General features: G+C 41.8%; 2 protein-coding genes across 3 annotated transcripts in view; both read right to left on the reverse strand.

Moving 5' to 3' along the window:
* The window catches only part of nfxl1 (nuclear transcription factor, X-box binding-like 1), a 34,905-nt gene extending 32,694 nt beyond the window's left edge, over nt 1–2,211 (reverse strand). The window contains exons 1-2 of one of the 2 annotated variants that reach the window (XM_076289509.1): nt 2,183–2,211; nt 617–840 (exon numbers count right to left, since the gene is read on the reverse strand). In XM_076289509.1, coding sequence (XP_076145624.1) covers nt 617–827 — 211 coding nt within the window. In that variant the 5' untranslated portion in view covers nt 828–840; nt 2,183–2,211. Of the gene's footprint in view, nt 1–616; nt 841–1,682; nt 1,749–2,182 lie in introns of those variants that run through there. The other variant, XM_076289510.1, reaches the window with a different exon arrangement.
* Nucleotides 2,212–4,203: 1,992 nt separating this feature from the next.
* Nucleotides 4,204–15,511, reverse strand: cnga1b (cyclic nucleotide gated channel subunit alpha 1b). The gene is made up of 7 exons (XM_076288427.1): nt 15,411–15,511; nt 15,162–15,221; nt 13,374–13,430; nt 6,434–6,565; nt 6,065–6,169; nt 5,738–5,844; nt 4,204–5,597 (listed from the first exon to the last, which is right to left on the reverse strand). The coding sequence occupies exons 1-7, from the start codon at nt 15,509–15,511 to the stop codon at nt 4,204–4,206; spliced, it is 1,956 nt and encodes a 651-aa protein (XP_076144542.1).
* Nucleotides 15,512–24,122: the final 8,611 nt, after the last annotated feature.

Genomic DNA, 24,122 nt, shown 5'->3' on the forward strand with positions numbered 1-24,122 from the left:
ACAAGGAGCTCCATGGTAAGAACACCAGGCTCACTGGCTCTGCAACAAGACATGGTAGAACTCTATTAATAGCTCACATGCTGTGATTTGAAATGGATGAACAGGAAAGCTGTTCAGGTGCATCTAAATCAGGTGTGTATGCAGGGCTCTGGTTCTGCGCTGTGATTGTCAGGAAGCTGAAAGGTATGGACCTGCACTATAGTATAATGGGAAGGTCTCAGAACTATACAATATTGCTGATGTGCAACAGGAATAGTATTTTGAAAAAGTGTTAATTGACTAAATTGACATAAAGTCTGTCACTTAATATGTGTGTGAGGGAACTCAAATTTGAAACATGGTCTGCTCTAACACATATAAGAATAATGGCACAAAGTGTAATCGTACATAAAAAAAAGGCATTCACAATGATTACTTGGCATGAATAAAAGGTCTAGGTCTACGAGGGAGAAAGGGAATTTGGTTTACATAGGTTTTCTGTAATGAAGACAGTGTCTATATCATGAATGATATTATCCATAAAATACAGTAATGAGTAATAATGAGAGAGAGGGAAAGAGAGAGAGAGAGAGAAAGAGAGGGAGAGAGAGAGAGAGAGAGAGAGAGTGAGACTAACCTCTGGGTTGGGTGATGGGATGCTGTGCTTTTGGGGCCATGGTGACAGTAGAGACAGTAGAGACTCTCCCTCTGCCAGCCCATGCTCCTGGGTCTGCCCTCCCATCCCTCTGGGGTCGCGCCTCCCTCACATCGCTGGTCGCTGCCACTGCCGGACCGCGAGGCTGACCTCTGCCACGGCCTCGGCCGTGTTGACGCCAGGCTGGCTCCATGGCAATGTGTGCCCTAAAGAGCAACACACCCCATAATACATTTTGCGGACATTTTGCCACTCAACAGCCCCCTCCCGTATCTCACCCATAGTGTTCTATGTTTATTTATAAATGTACACTTATACATAGCCATATTCTATTCATACGGCACATACACTTATTTTTACTACTCTTATAATGTTACTGTAACTACACTGCACTGTACATATCTGTCTATACAGTGAACACTGAATATCTATATTCATTCTGTTTTATTATAATATATACTGTTAATGCACTGTATATATCTATACTATTTTACTAATCGTATAATGTTACTGCTACTATACTGCATATAGATAGATAGATAGATAGATAGATAGATACTTTATTGATCCCCAAGGAGAAATTCAATGTATCTGTTGTTCATACATTGTTCATAGGTCATATCCATATCTACTCTGCTCTTATAAGGTTAGTCGGGGTGCAATGTCTCTTCTGTCCAAGCTCATACAACAAACGTGCACTTGCACTTACACTCATACTATTAAGCATGACTCTTGCAACAAACACAGGCCAAATGATTTCCTATAAGCTTACCGTTAACTCGATTTATTTATTTATTTATTTATTTATTTATTACCCAGGTTCATTTTGTTCATAAATACACATTGTGCAGACTTTTAACAGGTTCAATGATTTGGAATACGTGGAATAAGTTATACGACACTAAAGTGTTCGTAAGTATATATTTGAATGACGTGGATACAAACTCAGAGTAGTTCAACGATGAAGTTCACGGTTTGGCTGACAATAACTCTTCACAACAATGGGTGCTCTGTATAAACACTGGAATAGCTGAATTACCTTACGTACCAGCTAACCCAACCCAGCAATGTGGAAAAACTCTTGATACTGATGTGTCAAAATGAAACTGAAAAAAAAAAAAAAAAACTGTGTGGAGTTGTGGAGTTTTGACACTACATTCTTGTGCATTAGCAACTCACTTCCCTTGTCTCTTGTTGAGACCACTTACGGGGTGAAATATAGGTAGACTGTTATGTTAATGCTGTTAATGCAATGCTTAGCTAGTTATCAATGACACCATTTGTTGTTGTGTAACATCTGGCTAACAGGCAGCACTGCTGCAGCAACAGCAAGGCTGTGAGCTAACGGCTAACGTTACCTAGCTGCCCGGCTCGCTTGTTCAGCTCAATTAAAAAATATGTCAAATGCACGCTGATAACAAATTAGTATATTATTACTGTTGATCGTTACTTATTAAATTCGCACATCTGATTGAACATGCACAGAAATTAACAAACGTAATGTAACTAACAGCTAGTTAACATCAATTCATTGAAAAAGAAACCTACCAGAGTTTCAATCCACTGTCATGTACAGACGTGGCATGCGCAGTTTGTCCCTTTAGGGTGCATACTGGGAATAGTAGTATCTGCAATCCAAATGTGTCCGCTTCTGTCAACAGAATCCCTGGTAAGGTTTTGAAAAATAAAACTACATCTCCCACTTGTTTCATGTTAAAATATCACACGTGTCACAGTGCACAGCAAAACCCATAGGCTGTCATTGTCAAATATTTCACTTCCATAGATTCATTCATTAATTCATTAGTCTGAGAGTATTGTTAGTCAAAATATGGCATTTTGTCTAACTAAGCTATTTTGACAATAATCTTATAGAATATCATCAGAATGCAGTAACAGGCAGCCTAAGACATACACCTTGAATCTGGGTTACTCACGTTTTAGTTTTAATTCCACAAACTTCAGAAGTCCATTTAACAGGTTATATGTTCCTCTCTGGGGGCTTGCCCCATCGGACCCATAGCCTACCTCTGTTTGCGTTTTACTTCTGATATATCTATTTTATCATATAAAGTATTTACCTAAGACAAATTATGCAAAAATGCAGATTTTCAGAATGTGTTCATAAAGAGCTCATGATTTCAGTAAGCGGTCTCTCTTTTACATTTAGCTGACACTTTTGTTCAAAGCGACTTTTAAAAAAAATAGGGGGTCATCAAAGGTACAGAGACAATAGCCCTTATGTACTTGATGATTTGACAATGAGACAATGCTAATCTTCATGGTTTTAACAGGAACATGCATGCATGTGGACATTGGAATTGGGACTTTTTAGACTTCAACGTCACTTACTCCTATATTGCCCCCTAGCGGTCTCCAAAGGGAAAATATTAAGCCGACTGACAAATCTCCTCAGCTAAATCCTGTTCTGTGAAATATACAGTAGCCTATGTTACGCTTTAGTTGTGGCAATTGGCACTATGAACTACACTGATATTTCCTTACTTTTTTAAATGTCATGTCATGTGTGGTGGTGTGCTTCAAGAAAAAAACAACATGGTTCTTCATTATGAATCTTATAAGACAAAAAAAAATGCCACAGGTTGGAATTAAGTAATTTATAAACTGATTTAATAATAATCTGAAACAGAGTAGACTTACACATTATCTGGAACTAGAGCTTTTTACAGTTTAAGCATGTTCTGCCATATCTCATGTTTAATAATTGTGATTTTGACAGTTCCATTAACAACACACATAATTGTAAAAAAGAAAGGTGCACTGCAAAAGTGCCACAGCTGCAGCAGTGAAGATCAATTATATTTGTATAAAAGCACTTTACAAAGGTTGCCTATGCATTTGAAAGCCTCGTCTTTAGGATTTGACAGGAGGACGGCTATGATATAAAAAGGATTATGCTTTTGGAATTTAAAGCTCTCCAGAACCCTTTGCTGCATCTACTATGTGGTGTACTTTGTTTCTTCCCAATGTTAACTTGAAATGTTTGATAGAAATGATTGAATTGATGGCAACAATTCAGCTGTGGTGACCTCACAGAAGAGGCTGTGAAACCTCACAGGAGAAAGAATGAATTGTGGGAAATAATTCCCATGCGATATTCTTGTAGGAAGAGAACGTAGATGTAGAGGAAATGAGCATAATCTCAGCCATAGAGCTGCTTTTTCTACTTCCCACCTGGAAATACTGCATGAAGAACACAGCTCTCCTGTTTCAGGATTGGTGTTGTGATCCATGTCATACTTTTGTTCTTCCAAACAGATCTTTAAACTCTCAGACATTTTTTTTTTACTTTCATAAATAATACACACCAGTGTACAATTCAGCATACCAACAGGATCACAGAGTCTCTGAATCACCACATTTCAGGGTGGAAGGCTATCAGTTTGAAGGACAGCAGTCTCACTACTATCACTCTCTTGCTGTAAAAGTCTGTCAGGATTAGGGCTCTGAGTCTCCTGTGGGCTTTCTCAGTCCCCCATGTCCATTACCCTCTAACTGGCCTTCTCTGCTGTCCTCCTCCTGCCTCTCCCCTCCTCCCTGTCTCCCTCCTAGTCCTTCTTCTCGGGCTCCACCATCTCGGTGGAGAAGACCACCCCCGCGCTGACGGCCATCTTCCTCTCCAGGCGCGAGACGCGCTTCTTCAGCTTGCCCTCTGCAGCCTCGTGCTCAGCCAGCAGGCGGGCGTAGCGTGTCTGGAGTACCTCCAAGCTCATGCCCATGTGAATGACCTTCTCCTCCATCTCCTTGGGGTCGGGGCCCTGGGCGGCCAGCTCCAGGTCCAGCAGGTTGTCCTTGAGCAGGATCTGCCGCCCTTTCTCCTCAAGCATGGCCTTGGCGTCGGGGTACTCGGTGAGCGCCTCCATCAGGTCGTCCTTGGACAGGCAGAAGAGGTCTGAGTAGCCAATGCTGCGAATGTTGGCTGTCCGGCGGTTGCCCGCCTTGCTGCCCTTGATGGCCAGGATGCTGATCTCGCCAAAGTAGCTACCGTCGCTCAGCACGACAAATTGTTTGATGCCGTCATCAGCCACCACCGCAAGCTTCCCCTCCTTGATGATGTACATTTCACGGCCAATATCGCCCTTCTTGCAGATGTAATCACCAGGGCTAAACACCTGGGGCTGCAGCTTCAGCACCAGCTCCACCAGCAAGCCGGCCTCACAGTCAGCGAAGATGCGCACCTTCTTGAGCGTGTCCAGGTGGACGTTGATGGCTATCTCGGCCCTCAGCTTGTCGGGCAGGTACTTGAGCACCTCGCGCTCGTCCACAGCCTTCTTGTTGGTCCACAGGTAGTCGAACGACTTGATCACACGCCGCTCCAGGTCTTTCGAGACGTGGCGGAAAGCCATGTATTGCTTGATGGAGTCGATGCGGGCCTGGAAGTCAGCCCTAGCCTGGTTCATGTTGGTGATCATGGAGCCCACGTTACCAACGATGGTAGCGAAAATCAGCACGCCCACCAGGAAGTCGGTGACGACAAAGAAGTACTCGGAGTTCTTCTCAGGAGGGGGCGTCTCGCCGATGGTGGTGAGGGTCAGTGTGGACCAGTACATGCTGTAGGCATATTTGCGCACAAGCCGGGCGAACTCAGGGTCGGAGGGGTCCGGGTAGACGAAGCCGTCGTTCCCAAAGCCGATCCACTTGGAGACAGAGTAGTACATGCAGGCGTTCCAGTGGATGATGATGAGGATGTACATGACGAGGTTGGAGATGCGGAAGACGTTGGGGAAGTTGGTGCGCGTCTCGGTGCGCTCAAAGAACTCAAACATGCGACCCACGCGGAACAGCTTGTTCATGCGGATCTCGGGGTAGTTCATGCCGAACACCAAGTAGAAGATGTCGGTGGGGATCATGGAGATCAGGTCCAGCTTGAATTGGAGACTCTTTTTGTACCGGTCACGCAGCTTTGCCTCATCTTTCACCAGCAAACCTTGCTCTAGGTAACCTGGACACACACACACACACACACACACACACACACACACACACAATTTGAGTATGCATACAGGTACATACAGAAACACACAGATGACACATGATTCATGACATAATAATTAAGGCCAGCTCTGTGGGATAGCTCCTCACCTGTGCGAGTACGGAATGCCATGTCTGCCAGGTACACCATATCAGCCACATAGTCCAAGATGAGCCAGGATGTCAAGTAGTCATGCTGCATCTCCTCAAAACATGCCCTGGGCAGTCAAACAGTCATACACCCCCCCAACACACACACACACACACACACACACACACACACACACACAAATATAAATAAATTAACTCATCATCAACTAAAACCAACCATTTACCAACACTTTAAGTCCTGCTGTGTGTGTGTGTGTGTGTGTGTGTGTGTGTGTGTGTGTGTGTGTGTGTGTGTGTGTGTGTGTGTGTGTGTGTGTGTGTTCTAACCTGGCAATTATTATTGTCCAGTTGTACATGACAGGCACCGTAATGACAAAGAGCCAGTTGTAGTACATGTTTCCTGCTGGGTCCACTACATAGATCTCTTTGGGTCTGGAAAAGCAATAAACACACACACACACACACACACGCACACATATGCACCACACACACACATACACACACACACACACACACACCCACACACACACACAATCAGAATTCAAATCTGCATTAGAACATGTTACTTTTAAAGTCAAATTGAGTCAGAGTGGAGCCACACTTGCATCTATATTACATTTGGCTTCCTGTCGCTAACAATTTGATCATCACATTTATTGTTTGCTATTTGTAACGCTGATAAGATGAAATACTCACGGCTCTTTCTTCTCTTTCTCCTTCTTCTCCTTCTCCTCTTTCTCCTTCTTCTCCTTCTCCTCCTTTTCCTTTCTCTCTTTCTCTTCTTTCTCCTTCAGCTTCTTCTCCTTTTTCTCTTTTTTCTCTTTTTTTCTGAAATCAAAATTAGTATATAATAGACATACATGTATATGTTTTATACTGGAATACTTTTTAGGATGTCTATAAACTTCATCACTTAATTTTAACTACAATATTAAATCATGTTTTAGCCCCTGTGTCATTAGAGAATTGAGGAGTTTAGCTGATTTGAATCCCAACTTTTTGTGCCCAATGTTGGGTGTTGTGAGCCTTTCCTTCCAGAATATAGAGCATCACAGTCCCGCCCCTCCTCCGAGAGAACTTAGTTACCGGAAGTAAATTTCCCATTAATTTCTCCCATTGACATTTTGGAAAAATCCGTATCTAAAGAGTTTTAGAGCATGTCTTAGGCCAGGGGTGGGCAAACCTTTTGGCCAGGCGCGTAGCAAGCGTGGGGGATGTGGGTGTTATAACGTACACACTTTTGCTGGAACACGATTCTATCCCCCACACTTTTTGTCAGATTAAAATGAAAGTAAAATATGGAAATAAACGCTCCCGTAAAGAGTTGGAACCGTATCTACCATAACGCACACACAAAGAGACACACATAGGTCTGTTGATTTGATTGAATGGTCATCCAGCCAATCACATCAAGTTAGCCAGTGAAGAACCAGAGCCGCTCTGATCAAATTCAAAGTGCATCTTTCAAGGTGCTTCTACTTGGGTCGGCATTATAACGTCTGCAGTGAGCAGATTTCAGGTAGAATTGAAATGATAATTGTTAGGCTACTGCATTATGCTAATTTAGTAAACCAAAATTCACTCTCTGACTGACAGTTTTTGTCACAATGTATAAATGCAGAGAGTCAAAGTGAAAGCGGGGGTGCGCGCACCAAGGCACTTGTTTGTGCAGAAAGACCTTTGGCTACTGTTCTCAGAGCATTATGCTTTCTCTGTCTATGATCTGCAGCTTTTCTCAAACTATGGGCCTCCTCAACAATTAACCTACTGGTCCACGAAGCCTGCGAAATTAAGTTATGCCCGGTGCTTCACACGTCTGATCTGATTTCACTGTCAATGTGTGTTGTAGTGCTACATCTACTGGAGATCTTAATGTCTTAAATACCATCGCGTTCCGTTTAGAACATCTAATTTTGATACAAACGGAGGCGTCAAGACACATTTGCGTTCTACATCTGAGAACTAAGATTTCCAGCATGTAGGCCAGGGGTCTCAAACTCAAATGAGCTGGGGGCCAATTCTGCCAAAGTCATCTGATTGGAGGGCCGGCTATTTCTGAAAATGCAATGTTCTTTTTTTCAAATACCATACAAAACTGCAAACAGAAAGTGCAAGTGTTTTTATCTAGTTTTAGACACCTGTGCTAGCAACCTTAGCTTATAAATAAAATAATGATAAAATAAATATTAATACAAATTATAAAACAAATGAAAAGCATAAAAACAGGTATGTGTGTGTTTCACACCAAATAAAATATAAGAAAGCAACACCATTGGATTTTTATATCAAAATTTCAAAAGGCCATGGCTTGAAAGTGGTCAGAGATAAAGTCCTACTGTAAATGTAAAAATCTTTGAGTAGCTTAAAACAAAAGTTTATGAAGGGGGTAAATTTACCCATCTAATTTGCCACTGGATGGCAAGCACCTCAAATGATATGCACCTTTCAGTAAATACTGGATGAACATATTTGAGCAGGTTTACTTTCCTTTTTTCATATTAGGCCTACCCACATAACAAATTAACAGGAAAACACCTAAGATGTATACCAACACCTAAGATGTTTATGGTTTCTAAACCACAAGGCCTACAATTAATTATTCTGGTCAAATCAGTTCCTATCGCGGGTAATCTGAGTACCCAGAAGTTCGCATTATATTGCGGGTGACTTTGTAGTTTAGAGCCCTATTTCTACTAGCCCTGCTGTCTGTATCACGTCCATTACGGACACTATCATCACGATTACCACTGCAACCTCCAAGCTATGTTGGGCAGAGGGTCGAAATAAGCATGGTATGCTTAGTGGACACCGTCGTATAGGCTACACGCAGACGCACCTCCATTCAATAGACGATGGATCATAATCTCCAAAAGGATATTCTCCTTCAGATTTAGAATAGGTGAATAACATAGCCTACCATAGCCTACCTAAGACTTCATCACACGTAAACGTTTTTCAACATTTGGTGTAGCCTAGGCCTATTTCTGCTTAATTTCTGCTTCAATTTATGCAACACTATGGCCTGCATCGCTTCCGCGTCATTACAAATGCACGTCTTTGTGTTTCTCGCGTGTAGCCTTCCTGAAAACTTTGCGCAGCGATTTTGGGTTTGAATGAAGCTCTGGATGTCTACATAGTGGAGCAGAGTACAAATGAGATTTGTCACCGTACTTGGAACTATCGTCTATTTTAATCAGTATCGTTGTTTGTCGCAATTAAAAATAGTCTCAAGGGCCGGATTACATTATTATTTTGACATACGTCGCGGGCCGGAATTGGGCCGGACGCGGGCCGGATTTGGCCCGCGGGCCGGGTGTTTGAGACCCCTGATGTAGGCTATAACTCAAATAGAACGCTTATGAGCGCTCATGCAATGTGTGTGTCCCTGCAGCAAGTGAAACTGGAGGTAACGTGGGCTAGAAGCAACAATAGTTTAAACAACAACGTGGCTTCCTGTAACTAGCCTATTAATGGAAAAAGCATAGAAACTGCTAATCATAATCTTTAAACTGACATTAATTAAGCTGGCTATATGCAACACAATTTATTTATATTCCCTTTGCATATGTTTGGGTAGACTTCAAACGTTTTTGAATTTGAGCTTACAGTTCTGTCACTATTCTGTCCTTTACATGTATTTAGGTATTAGTGATACCTCGGAATTAGGCTGCTGTCTGTTAGGGCAATTTATTGTAGCCTGCTAACCCATATGCACAAAACATAATTTCTGAAATTATTTCTTGATTTATAACATGAGATACAGTATGTCTCCATGTAGGGTAGTGTCAAATAGTGAAGTGATAGGTAGATCATGTAGGCCTACATGTCACATGAGTCACACATATGAGGGGCGCTGCTTGTTCTGTCCCTCCCAAACTGCATTAAAATGGTGTGTTTAGCAATCAGAATTTCAATTTTTTTCGGGGTAGAAACTGCCGGACACCAATATAGTCCGCACCCTTCTCAGAAAATACTTACAACGTCCCTGTAGGGAGTTATTTAATATTTGGCAAGATTGTTTCATTTTCCTATCCCACAACCCCCACACTTTTAAAAAGCTTGATACGCCCCTGCTTTTGGCTCAAGGACTACATTGACAAAAGCAGTGTTTAACATGGTAATGCTGTCCTTTAAGAAACGTTCGGTGGCCTGATCAGTAGGCCTAGTCTGTGTCCACAGGGTTTAACATGTACAGTAATGTGAACACTGTTCACACAACTTTATTGGTTGGTTAAACATACTAGCACAATCTGTAAGTAGCCTATGCTGCAGGTTAAAACTATTAAAACCAATTTTACAAATTAAAGCCTAGTCTACCCTACCCAAGTTTATTTATTACCTGGTTTGGTCCAACAAATATTCAGACTTATCTTATTCAGACTCATTCTAATAGTCTACTATGAAGTGTCCATTAGGCCTAAGAAATCTTCAGAAATGTATGATAACTTCAGGCATAAAGAAAGAAAGAAAACTCATGTAGATTACTGAGGAGGAGAGGAGGGCCAGGCTGAAGCATGTTGCCAAACAGTGCAAGTGGGCCCCTTCACACTTAGGCCCAAGCCAAAAAGAAGAAATAATAATTTTGTTTTTGGTTTTTTTTTTTGTAAAAATTAATAATTTTGTAGTTTGTTTTCTTTATAAATCTCTGGTTTTAGGCAACTTCATACTCCATGGAAGATATGCACTATTGGCAACAATGTCACTCGCGCTTGTTTTGCTATGAAACGGCCATAGACCGCTCCAGAATAAGTCCCGCCTCCTAACTTCCGTATCCATCCAACCTTCGGTCGTCAAATGTCTATGGGAAATAACATGGCGTTTTGAAAGATCGTACCTGTCAAACTCTGTAGGTGACAAAGTAGAAAAAGCTGGTGGGCAGATTGGCCTACACACTTCTGTCATCTAGTTTCTACTGGATTTTTTGATTTTCGGTGCCGTTTAAGTAGTATAGTCTATAGTATACCACTTAAACGGCACCGACAATCAAAAAATCCAGTGGAAACTAGATGGCAGAAGTGTGTAGGCCAATCTGCCCACCAGCTTTTTCTACTTCGCTACCTACAGATGTTTTACCGGTATGATATTTTGAAACGCCATGTTATTTCCCATAGACAATCTACGCAGGAAGTTGGATGGATACGGAAGTTACGGAGGCGGGATTTATTCTGGAGAGGTCTATTCCCTCTTCGCGCGCCCTTCTCACCTTTTTCACCCCTGACCCGTTTTCATGCCTGTACAGTAGCCTAGCTAATGTTAACTAGCATTACCAACCTCCCTGCAAAACTCACCACACAACTGTGTAGGTCTTGTCCCTCATGCTGGCCCTTATAAAACCCACAAGCTGACGCTCGGACACACAACAGTCAATAATGTGACCCGATTTAAAGTGGTTTTCACCCCTTTGGACACTCTTGATTTTGTCCTTGAAACAGTGAAATATTCACGGGGGCAGGGTCGGTTTGCTAACCATTTTACTGCAGTGTCTAGCCGGTGGTAGCATCCAGCTTGTGCTATCAGCTAGCTAGCTAGTTCAAAAGTTTAAAGGGGAACTTGGCAACTATTTCAACGTAATAAACCCGTTTAGAAATCATTTGGATGGTTAAATGACCTGTTCCGGTGAAAATGGTGACTTTCCCCGCGTCCCCAGGCGGAAAACCAACCTTGCAACATTGAGACTACCATCCCGGAAAGAGAAGTGAGAAACAAGAAACTCATTTTAAATCCTGTTTCTTACCTTGTAACATCCACATAGTTCTGCCAAACTTATGCTAACTTGTAAATAAATCCATGTGCTTTATCGTTACCTTTTCCCACAGTTTGAAATAGTATAATGCACAATTTCTCCAGCAGAGGGGGAAATCCTGCCAAGTTTCCCTTTATATATATATAGATATCCCGTGAGGGAAATTTGGTCTCTGCATTTATCCCAATCCGTGAAACACAAAGTGAGGTGAAGCACACACTAATCTCGGCGCAGTGAGCTGCCTGCAACAACAGCGGGGAGCAGTGAGGGGTTAGGTGCCTTGCTCAAGGGCACTTCAGCCGTGCCTACTGGTCGGGGGTTTCGAACCGGCAACCCTCCGGTTACAAGTCCGAAGCGCTAACCAGTAGGCCACGGCTGCCCCTTTAAGTACTTAATGAGGATATACAGGGCTTTTTACGCCTCCACTAAGTTGATGTTTCCTATACACAACAATTCATGTTCATAGAAACAACAAGGTCACTAAAACATAATATATTTCATACCTGTGTTGCAGCATACGCTAATGTTAGCAGCATAATGACATTCTAATGTCTGAAAGGCTAATGATTAGCCTATCGGCTACTTGAAAAGTTAAGTGTTTAAACTAGGGCTGTCAAAATAACTGATTAATTTTGATTAATTAATTTGAGAAAAAATAACTGATTAAAAAAAATAACGCAGATTAATCGATTCCGTATGACCTTTGACCCCGAGCCGTTGTAGTCAGTAACCATTAGACTGTAAAATGAAGGAGAGAGAAGAAATGTCCTAGATCATTGATTGGAACATTTACTTTTAAGAAACGGTCTGATGGTGTTGATAAAAAATAGTGTTAATTAAAATAAAGTTTTCTGCAATGTCTGCAACAAGGAATTTGCATATCACCGGAGTTCATCAACTCTAAAGTCGCACATAAATGCAAAGAAATAGTGTTGACATTGAGGGAAGTGTTAATTTATTTTCATTGTGTCCCCTAGGTTATATCTGTGGCCTGAAATACCTTGTATGTAAAAAACAACTTCTTCCCAAAGCACTTTTGAATTTATTTCCTCAGCATATTAGGTCATATCATAGATTATTATGCCCATTATTAAAAAAATAATAAAAGAGTTTTTGAACTTTAATGTCACTAATGCTGATTATTCAATGATTTATTTGATTTAAATATTTAAAATACATTCACAGCAAAAATTATATATGCGATTAATTTAGAATAATAAATTACAGAGTATGTAATTAATTAGATTATTTTTTTTAATCGATTGACAGCCCTAGTTTAAACTAGCATTTACAGTGTTCTATTTGATGGTGTATTGGCCCTGACTAAGTTCATGTGATATATAAACCACAATCCTTGTTGATACAAGTACCAATGTTCGTCTAGAAAGTTTTTATTCACATTAAGATTTTCACCATAGGCATAGAGCTAGGCAGTAAAAGACTCTGCCATCTTTGTCAATAATTTTCGCTGAGAAAGTTTCAAACCAAAGATTCTACAACAGAGCTCTGTTCTAGAATCTTTGTTTCAAACTATGGCCTTTCCACCAATCAGAGGCATCACTGTGGGATTGTGGTATTGTTCAGGATTGTGGGTAATGAAGTACTTATCCAAGACATCGCGATTAAAAGACATTTATCTCAAAACAAGGTTAGTGCCCCTTGAATTTTCGCCCTCTATATGAGCATATACAATCGCTTAGTACAGCCGTAGCTGGTTTTAAGTCTACCATGTATGGTTACGTTTTTATGGCTTAGCCTATACCCCAATTGTCAATAGAGAAATTGTATTGAATTCTTACTTCCGGAATCGGCTGTGGGCGGGACTGTGATGCTCTATTCTATGTCATGCGAGTGACATGTCCTTGTGGCTAGCACACATAATAAATGTCTTACTTTTCCTTTTTTTCTTTCTTCTCCTTTTTCTCTTTCTTCTTTTTCTCCTTCTCTTCTCTGCAGAATAGAACAGAAAATAAAAGTGAGACAGGTCCTTCTGACATCCAGACAATCCAAGCCAAGGTCAAGAACGTCTCACTGGAGTTTTGGAGGTTTGTGTCTACATTGTGTTCCCTGTAAAGCTATTATGCATTATAAGAGATGTGTGTGTCACTCTAGCTGTAGACGCGCATATTTTCAGCTATATTGCTGCTTGTGCTGATCTTTATGTTGTGCAAGGCTGCAGCTTATTGTTAAAGGGCGCAAACACATTTTGCCCTGTGTTTGCTATGGTGTCTGGGATAGTTCTGTCTCCATTTTGATTTGGTACTGGGCAGTGTATCTGTTTGAGTGAATGTGCTATATGATGCCTAACATGGGCGAGAGGGAGATTCAGTTGCCCTTATTTTAGTGTGTCTGTGTGTATGTGCACGTGCACGTGCGACTTGTGTGCATGGGTGTGTTGTATATTTGTGCATGGGTATGTATGTGTGTGTGTGCATGGGTGTGTTGTATATTTGTGCATGTGTATGTGAGTGCGTGCATGGGTGTGTTGTATATTTGTGCGTGTGTATGTGCGTGCATGCATGGGTGTGTTGTATATTTGTGCATGGGTATGTACGTGTGTGCATGGATGTGTTGTATATATTTGTTCATGGGTATGTATGTGTGTGTGTGCGTGGCTGTGTTGTATATTTGTGCTTGGGTATGTATGTGCGTGTGTGCATGGGTGTGTTGTATATTTGTGCATGGGTATGTATGTGCATGTGTGTGTTGTATATTTGTGCATGTGTATGTGAGTGCGTGCATGGGTGTGTTGTATATTTGTTGTATATTTGTGCATGGGTATGTGCGTGTGTATGGGTGTGTTGTATATTTGTGCATGGGTATGTGCGTGTGTGCATGGCTGTGTTGTATATTTGTGCATGGGTATGTACAGTATGTGTGTGCATGGGTGTGTTGTATATTTGTGCATGGGTATGTGCGTCTGTGCATGGGTGTGTTGTATATTTGAGCATGTGTATGTATGTGCGTGTGTGCATGGGTGTGTTGTATATTTGAGCATGGGTATGTGCATGTGTGCGTGGGTGTGTTGTATATTTGTGCATGGGTATGTGTGTGCGTGGGTGTGTTGTATATTTGTGCATGGGTATGTGCATGTGTGCATGGATGTTTTGTATATTTGTGCATGGGTATGTGCATGCGTGCGTGTGTGCATGGGTGTGTTGTATATTTGAGCATGGGTATGTGGATGCGTGCGTGGGTGTGTTGTATATTTGTGAATGGATATGTATGTGCATGCATGCGTGGGTGTGTTGTATATTTGTGCATGGGTATGTGCATGCATGCATGGGTGTGTTGTATATTTGTGCATGGGTATGTGCATGTGTGCGTGGGTGTGTTGTATATTTCTGCATGGGTATGTTTGTGTGTGCATGGCTGTGTTGTATTTGTGCATGGGTATGTATGTGCATGTGTGCGTGGGTGTGTTGTATATTTGTGCATGGATATGTATGTGTGTGTGTGCGTGCATGTGTGTTGTATATTTGTGCATAGGTATGTGCATGCTTGCATGTGTTTTGTATATTTGTGCATGGATATGTGCATGTGTGCATGGGTGTGTTGTATATTTGAGCATGTGTATGTGCATGCGTGCGTGGGTGTGTTGTATATTTGTGCATGGGTATGTATGTGAGTGTGTGCGTGGATGTGTTGTATATTTGTGTGCGCACACTTGTGTGGGCTTACTCTTCATTGTTGTTGTTATTATTGACGTTAAAGAGTCCTGGAGTGGGTACTGGTTGACCTCTGAGGAGAAAACACAACGCCTGAACCAGTATTTCACAACAATCTTACATAAAACAGCATTGCAAAACATTTACCAATCCATGATGATGAGCCAACGCCAGCAAATAACCATCCATTTTTCTGAAAAGAAATCATTGATGCTGTTAATTGATTTTGTTGTGGGAAAACTGGACAGCCCATAATGCTCACGTGATATTCTGGGAGTCTTCGGAAACCTCCTCTATCCGCTCCAGGGCACTCCCTGGAGGCGGGACCAGGATCGTAACCTGTGGCGTCACCCTTGAAGACATGGCTGCTGATTGGCTCCACTGCCTGCCAGTCACATTAACCTCTGTGGTATTAGAGAAATGAAGGCAGTGACCCATTACCCACAGTCCAATTCTTCAATAAAGCCCATCTGACCTTTGTTCAACTTACACTTTAGTTTAGTTTGACATTGGGTTAACACAGAACAAATTACATAACAAAAACTGGGAATACATAATGATGAATTGCTTCTATGATGGGAATTTCAAGGTGTTGCTGTTCAAATGTGGAAATCCTACCATGGTAGAGATATTAAATCTGTTCTGAGCAACATCAATTCAGACAGCTCTATTACCTGTGGAGTCTGTTTCAGACTAAAGACTGGTATCATAAACGTCTTGGTAAAAACCAAGGAGGACAATTTCACTAGGGGTCAGAATGATTTTCATTCAATGTACTATTCATTTGCTTGATGATCATTAAGAGTGTTACTCACCGAGTGCTAGTGTAATCCCATAGACCGCAATGACACTAACATGTCCTCTTCTTCACAGGTATCCGTCATGGCATTTTAAAATGACTAAGACGACAGTAATTCTCTGTCCAACACACATACACAGGTGAGGCAAAGGCAGTTCCCTCCAAAATAAAGAGCAGGAAGTGAGCTTAATTTGTCTATATATTCCGCATGGCCTCCAGGATAGCGTTAGTATTACTGAGGTGGACAGGAAGGCTGGAAATGACAATCACTTAGTCACCGACACCGACACACACACACACACACACACTCTTGTGCCCGCACACGCACACACACACACACTCACACACACACTGATGAATATGGATGAGATTTGTTTCTGATCTGAGCTGTGTGAGTGTAGAGAGGCGGTACCTCACAGTAGGCTACTGGTCAGGAGGGAGATCGGGGGCACTAAGGCGACTTTGTCTCGTTCGCTCGGTTTCATCTCACTTGCCTCCTCACTTTAAGTCCACACAGTCAATATTTCACTTCTGTCCAATGAGCTTGCAAGAGAAAAAAAAAAGGGTTGGCTTTGTTTTGGAGTTTGGCTTGTATAAAGGAACTTAGAAATGCAGTTGTGATCGGAGCAGGTTTTAACGAGCTTCTCTGTCACTGTGTGTGTGTGCGTTCACCTTGAGGATAGAGGGTAACAACAGATTAGACTCTCTCTTGCTCCGTCAGCTCTCTGTCTAATACATCCAAACCCTAAGCCTATTACAATCACACTCCTCCAGTTAAATACATACCAAACCACACATACACACATGCACACACACATAGAGAGAGAGAGAGCATCAAAACAGCTACTACCATAGAAGCTGCTACAAGTTTCAAAGCACTTTGTAGTAATTTGTATAATGTTGTGATTACAGCTTTTTTCCAATTGCTTAAGCACAATTTTGAAAACAGGGCCTGTTTTTCTTTTCCTTCAAAACACTACACTACACACAACACCTCTCCCAGGTAGCAGAAGCCATCAGATCTTTTGCCAAATGAAACACTTCAGTCAAAACTATATTCTATTATTTATTACTACTATGTTGCTGTCATATCACAAACACATCCATCATATGACCTTCAGCATTGAAAATCAGGGAGATTTCCCAGGTTTCTCTCCCAAAATACGGGAACATTTCAACATTCCTCTTTCTGTTGCTGTCCCTCTAACAGCAAGAATTCAAACTACAAAACCGCTGCACTAACTAAAGGATGTGTGGAGCTACAGAGCTACATTTCCAGAAAGTATACTGCAATGAAAGAGCAGTGAAACATTTGTGGAGACATAAAAAGGCCTAACAAAAGGGAAAGGTAATAATGATTTAAAAAACACACACACACACCCCTAGGCATCCTTTCATGGGACCTGCATAAATTTGGACACATCATGTGACTCAACCCCTCTTTACAACCAATGTTGCTCAAATCTCATCATCTCAGGAGACCACTGCACATTGTTCTGATGTCATCCTACGGTTGCTGAGTGACATCCAAATTAGTTGACGGTCATATTCAAATTTAGCCTAGAAATCTAGACGCACCCTAGCGGCAGCAAATTACATTTGCTTCCAGGGCTAGTCTAGCAACTCTCCGTTGGCTTGTGAGCTTGAAAAATTAAACTTCTATCAGGCCAATCAAATCGTGTATAGAGTCGTTAGGCGGGCTTAACATAATGATTGATGGCAGAGTTGCAACATTTTGGCTTGAATTCCCTGCTACTTGAAAACAAAGAAGATGGATGTTGCTGTTGGCCAACAGTGTGACACGAGTTAAGCTTGTTTTAAGTTGGCAAAATTTTGAACTAGCCATCTAGCTCCGCTGGTGGGAAAACGCATAAGACTCAGCACTGTCCTATTGTGTGCAGAGGGAATTTAAAAGACAACCGATTATCCCGGCCCTCGGACTGAGCACTGCAAACGGTGAGTGCCCAGACCCTACTAATGTGGGTCTGGCTCGTCAGGCTAATTCAAATTTGCAGTGGTCTCTTAATTTTGAATATGACCGTCAACCGTAGGATGACATCAGAAAATGTGCCGTGGTCTCTTCATTGTTTCCAGAGCTGTACATGTGTTCCTTGTCTTTGTTCACATGCTCCTCCAGGTCTACCGCTATCTCTTGACCCCGCCGCTCCACCCGGCATCTTTTGTCCTGTGTGTCAATGTCTTGTGCACTCTGTGCACACAAGCATGCGCAATATAAATAAAAGTGACTGGACTGGACTGGACTTGACTTGACTCTTCCTCACTCCATTCCTCTATAGGCTTCACCTATCCTCACTGTTTCTCCTCCTCTTCCTCTCAGAATTGCCTTCCATTTCTGTTGTTGACAAGGGCTCACCTACTAGTGTTTTGGACTGATCGTTGAGTTTACAGTTATGCTCATGTACTGTATATATCTATGGTTATGCTGTTAAGTGTCTTTACACCCAATAGTTGTGTTTGATCAATTGGTTATGGGCCTTAAAATTGCAAAGAGGAGAAATTATTGTGGGTGATTTTAGGCGAGGCACTAGGCACATAAAGCTGGGCTGACAGCCTCATTGACATGGCACCTATCCCAATTTCTCAGAAAATGTGTGTTGTGTTAATTAGTTTATGTCTCTCCAATTGAGTCAATAGCATTTTATTGGTGCTGTTGACAGGATAGTACCAACAATGTATTGATAGTCATGTGGAAAGTTGCATTTATACAGCAACAATTTATTTGAGGTCGCCAGTCTCTAGAGCCAGCACACCTGCATTGTTCTGGTAAACCTACAGTATGGCCTATGTGTGTGTGCAAGTCATGGTATGCAAATTATCTTAACCAGCATCACATGTCAATCACATTTCGTAGGCTACAGTGAGGGTAGTCCTCATTTTCAGTGATGCAGAGATTATGTAAAACAAAATAAAATACTCATACAAATGTTTTAAAAGCATAGTAAATAAACTAGAAATATTCAATTACATCAAAAGACATGCCATTTGAAACATTCCACTTTGCTGTAAAATTCTTATGAAATATACAAAATAAAGATGGGATTATGTACATAAAGTAAACTTGTTGTCATGTTTCTCATGAAATGAAACAAAAGCATTGCAGCCAGTCTTGAAGTACTGAAATGTAGAGCATTGTATTTACCTGAAATATATGTTTGTTTACCAGTCACCTGGTTACAGTATCCATGCAGCAAAACTATGTCATAAAGGAAGCCAAGAAACATAATGTTTCAAAATACCATCATTGTGATTATTTGAAATCTAAGCCACTCTTCTGAGACACTTAAATTGGCTGCTGACTATAGTCACTGATTAAATATGGCTGCTTCATGCTTCTTACAGTGCTTTAGAGGACAGTTGGGCCAAGGTGATGATGAAGATGAGAGGGAGGAGAACCCAGATGTTGGACATGGCTGGCACAGCGGGTGGGAGGCAGAAACCGAGCAGGAGCGTAAGAAGAGACTCAAGAAGTACAAGCTGGAGGAGCTGAAGAGCGAGCTGGAACTGCTCGGCGTCTGTATCGACGAGGAGCTGGACCACAGTCGCCATCGGAGTCAGAAGAGGATGAGGAGAAAGTACAGGAAAGTCCTTGTGCGAGAAATGAAGAACATTGTCATGGAGAAGCAGAGACGGGCCGAGGAGGAGAGCGCCAACCTAGAGAGGGTGACTGATGCTCAACAGAGGAGGGCTTCCATGGATGAGAGTGGAGAGTATTAGGAGAGAACCGAGGAGAAATGGAGGAGAAGATTGGGACATTTTCATTTGATGTCCATCCATACACCAAACAATACATCCTTTTCTTAAAAAATATAAGTTAAACATAAACTTAAATGAAGACTTATGCAATAAACTGATTTTTGAATTCATATCATTCTTTTGTAATGTTGTTTTTCTTTGGAATAACCCAAGCATTGGAGGACTCAGGCTCCATCTCCTCTGGACGCGATGTGTGTGAGTGTAAGGGACTCCGTCCTCCCCGCAGTCTCTTTCTGTGTGCCAACGATGGCCGACTCTGGGGCACAGGGACTGTGGGCCTCCTTTGCCCCACTCTTCCCCCCTGCCTCCTGCTGCACCCCTGCTGGCAGATCTGGGGCATTTGTCCCTGGTTCAGTTGCCCCTGTGGCCTCCTTTGCCCCACTCTTACCCCCTGCCTCCTGCTGCACCCCTGCTGGCAGATCTGGTCCAGTTACCCCTGTGAGTGCTGGAGTGAGAGTGGTGTTGGGTGCTGCTGCGCCTAAGTGGGCAAAGGTGGGTGAGTCGGTGGGCACAGTGGGGAGCAACAGGCCCTCTGGGTCCTCAGGGGCACCCTGGCCTTGTTGTGACAGATCGGCATTGGGCATCTCAGCACTGACAGGGAGCATATAGATCACCTGAGTGACAGAAAGAGAGACATGAGTGATTGTGTGTATTATTATGCTTCTATTCGTGATATCTGAATGGTTTGGGTTTGAAACTTACAGGTGGTATAGCTCCCTCTTCTGAGCTCTCGGAGTCTGACTGGGAAGAAAACATTTGTTTGAAATGACTTTCTTTGTGAGGTGGTTTAGGTGGGTGATAAGTGCATGTGATCACTTCAAGTAAAATATACTTTTTTTGCCAATGGAATTTACCTCTGATGTGGATGAAGTTGTCCATGATGGGAAAAGGGCCTGACCAGTAACGAGAGAGAGAGAGAGAGAGAGAGAGAGAGAGAGTTGTAATTATAATCTCTAGGACTCCTCTCCCCTCCCTGCATGATATATACATCAGCCGATGTAAGAACAGAGCCACTATAATCATAAAGGACTCCGCCCATCCCAGTGCCTGTTCAGTTTGTTGAAGTCAGGCAAGCGCTTCTGCAGTTTGAAGGCCAAAACTGAGGGACTAAGAAAAAGCTATTTCCCTCAGGCCATTAGACTCCTCAACATGGACATGCCAACTCTAATGAATACCTTGATGATGAATCAAGAATGATATCCCATTTTGATAACATTTTTTATTATTACTATTATTATTATTATTATTATTACTATTATTATTATTATTATTATTATTACTATAATTATTATGTTATTATTATTATAATTAGTAGTAGTAGTAGTATTCATGTCAATTTATTATTTGATTTAATATTAACTTCTGCTTCTAATCTTGTATCTAACTTAGATTCTTTCTACTTTACACAGTCATGAAGCTAACCGGGCTTACATTTCACTACTTGTTATATACTGTTCTAATTGATGAATAAATCTCTCTGAATCGGAATGTTGTGAGACTGTGTGCATGTGTATGTTGTTGCTGCAAAACAAATTGCCCCATTGGGAACAAATACAATTCTACTACCACTACTAAACAATGCACGAGTTTAATTCTCTTCACTTTGGTGAACCATGTTAATTTAGATAGATAGATAGATAGATAGATAGATAGATAGATAGATAGATAGATACTTTATTGATCCCCAAGGGGATTTCTTTTCATCCAAAAGAGTAGTATGCTACAGGTTGTTGTGCACCTATATGCTTGTGGATGTCTAACCTGTGCCTGTGTGTTTTGGTCTGCAGAGGGTCCAGGCTGAGACCATACTGGGTAAAACATTGGATTAGTCTGTGGAAGAAACAGGACAAAGCATGCTTACATAGACATACATGCACAATCAAACAGTACAACAGTACAAACACATATAGTAATACAATGTATAGTAGTATACAGTACTGTTACACATCATCCCATAGACAGGCTTGATCAGTCTAACACATGCCAGGATGCACATTAGGCACAGACCCAATCACATGACCCACACACGCAAGCTCACCAGAACAGGCTCCACAGCAGGGAGGAGGGGCACTAAAAGAGGATCAGTCCACACACTCAGCACCTACAACACACACACACAGATGCTGTAACACACACACAACAATACACTAACTTGCACATATACTGTAACACACACACACACACACACACACACACATGCCACACACAAACGCACTCACACAGAGACACACACATGCTGTAACACACACGCAACAATACAATAACATGCACATATACTGTAACACACACACACTCTCTCTCTCTCTCTCTCTCTCTCTCTCTCTCTCTCTCTCTCTCTCTCTCTCTCTCTCTCACACACACACACACACAGAGAGAGAGAGAAAGAGATTCACAGTCATACACACGGTTACACACACACATGCCACACACACAGACACACACACACACACACACACACACACACACACACACACACACACACACACAGACAGACACACAATAACAGATGACTGGAGTCACCTGTCCCTGGGGGTCTGGCTGCAGAGGCTCTTGGGTGATGCTGCTGAGTGTTGGAGAAGGGGTTTGGAAGAGAAGCACCTGGCCCTGAGGATCCTGCACTCCAGGATTAACTACTACATACTGTATAACATAACATAACATAACATAACATAACATAACATAACATAACATAACATAACATAACATAACATAACATAACATATTAGATCCAACGCCATTATACAAAGATACAGTATGAGATTTGATCAAGTCTTTCCTCAAATCATCATAAGGATACACACCCAGCCTGCACACAGTCTTTGCAGCCTATACACTCACCTGAACTCTGTTCTCGGGTGCTGGAGTGTGTACCAGTGTCTCTGGAGTGTGTATCAGTGCCTCTGGAGTGTGTGTGTTGGGGAGCTGGTTGTATGTCTGCGTCTTTTGAACTTCCATGTTAAGTCTCTGAACCATACCTGTGTTGGCAGTTTCACTATGTGTGTTGACAGTTTGAATGGGTTTGTTGACATTTTGGAAGGATGGACTGAATGTCTGTGTGTGAGTGTTAGTGTTTTGAAAAGGTGTATTGAATGTTTGTGAGCGCCTTGCTAGTTCTTGAGCGTGTGTGAAGAAAGCATGCTGTTGTGTGCCCTGCTTGAATGATCTGCTCAGTGGCATCAGGTAGCTTTGTGGACCAGTAGGGGTCAGTATAGTCACTGGAACCAGCACAGAGTAGGTAGTGCCCCCCAGAACACTGGACACTGGCATCAGCTGATGGGGAAACAGACAAATGGACAAAACAGATAAACTGAGGATGGAAAGAGAGTGCACAATAATAACTCAATGTTTTGACCACATAGACACCATACAGCTGGCTCTAGCTGTAACTCTCTAAGCTCTCTAATTCTTAAATGTAAGCTCTCTGTACATTTGAAGGGTTCAGATGCAAAAGCCTCTAAAAGCCACAGGCTTTTGCATCTGAACCCTTCAAATGTACATAGAGCTTACATTTAAGAGTTAGAGAGCTTAGAGAGTTCAAAGGTCAACGTCAAAAATGAGATAAAGATGGTGAGTGGATGCTCTCCACACATAGTATACGTTAGTCAAATAATTTAACTTCAAAACACACTACAGTAAATACCACTCTCTTCCTGGTCTGAAATATCGATTTATAGGCAAAAATCTATACGAGCCTGATTTTAAATGCTCATTTAAAAGAAAAGTGGTCAGACAGATTTAGAGGATTTTGCATCTGAACTCTTCATTTGTACAGTTTTTATCCAAACTGGGCTACTGCAATGTTTTGTTAGCTGGCCTACCTGCTTGTGTAGGGAGACCATTACAGATGATTCATTCACGTTTGGTCTTCAATCACCCAGAGAAGTCTCCGCCTCTCCTCTGTCATTTACTCCTTACTGGCTTCCAACAGCAACCAGAATTACATTCAAGTCCCTCATTCCACGTCCTGTACCCTGCTATCTTAAGTCCATGATACCCTGCTATCTTAAGTCCATGATACCCTGCTATCTTAAGTCCATGATACGTTCCCTCTCGCCCACTGTGGTCCTCTGATGAACGTCTGCTATTTCACCCTTCCACCATTACACAGTCAACCCTCTTTTCTTCTGGGATTCCTCATTGGTGGAATGATTTATTTAAAGCTCTGCTTTCTAGCGCTAGTTTTGGGATCTTCAAAAAGCATCTAAAGACTCTGTGTACCTGGTATCTAATGTACTGTATTAGTTCTCCTTGCAGAGTCATGGTTTGTATATGTTTCTGGTTATTGTTTTTGTTATGTTAAATTATATTTAGTGTATTGCTAATAGGTATTTCTATAGGCTATATAACTTTACTTTAGACTGTTAATTTAGTTCAAATGTTAATGTCATATTTACTGATGTC

The sequence above is a fragment of the Alosa pseudoharengus genome, unplaced genomic scaffold (genome assembly GCF_046254945.1).
Source record: "Alosa pseudoharengus isolate Yale_2024_CS ecotype anadromous, Long Island Sound unplaced genomic scaffold, YU_APseudo_1.1 YU_APseudo_1.1_scf_17, whole genome shotgun sequence".
Lineage (NCBI taxonomy): Eukaryota > Metazoa > Chordata > Actinopteri > Clupeiformes > Clupeidae > Alosa > Alosa pseudoharengus.

Excerpts from the sequence above, each read along its gene's own strand:
- cnga1b (XM_076288427.1), bottom strand. The coding sequence starts at position 15,511 with ATGTCTTCAAGGGTGACGCCACAGGTTACGATCCTGGTCCCGCCTCCA. Across the intron at positions 15,222-15,410 it reads GAAGACTCCCAGAATATCAC|AGGTCAACCAGTACCCACTC; the intron begins GTGAGCATTATG and ends TTTTCTCCTCAG. Across the intron at positions 5,845-6,064 it reads TGGACAATAATAATTGCCAG|GGCATGTTTTGAGGAGATGC; the intron begins GTTAGAACACAC and ends TTGACTGCCCAG.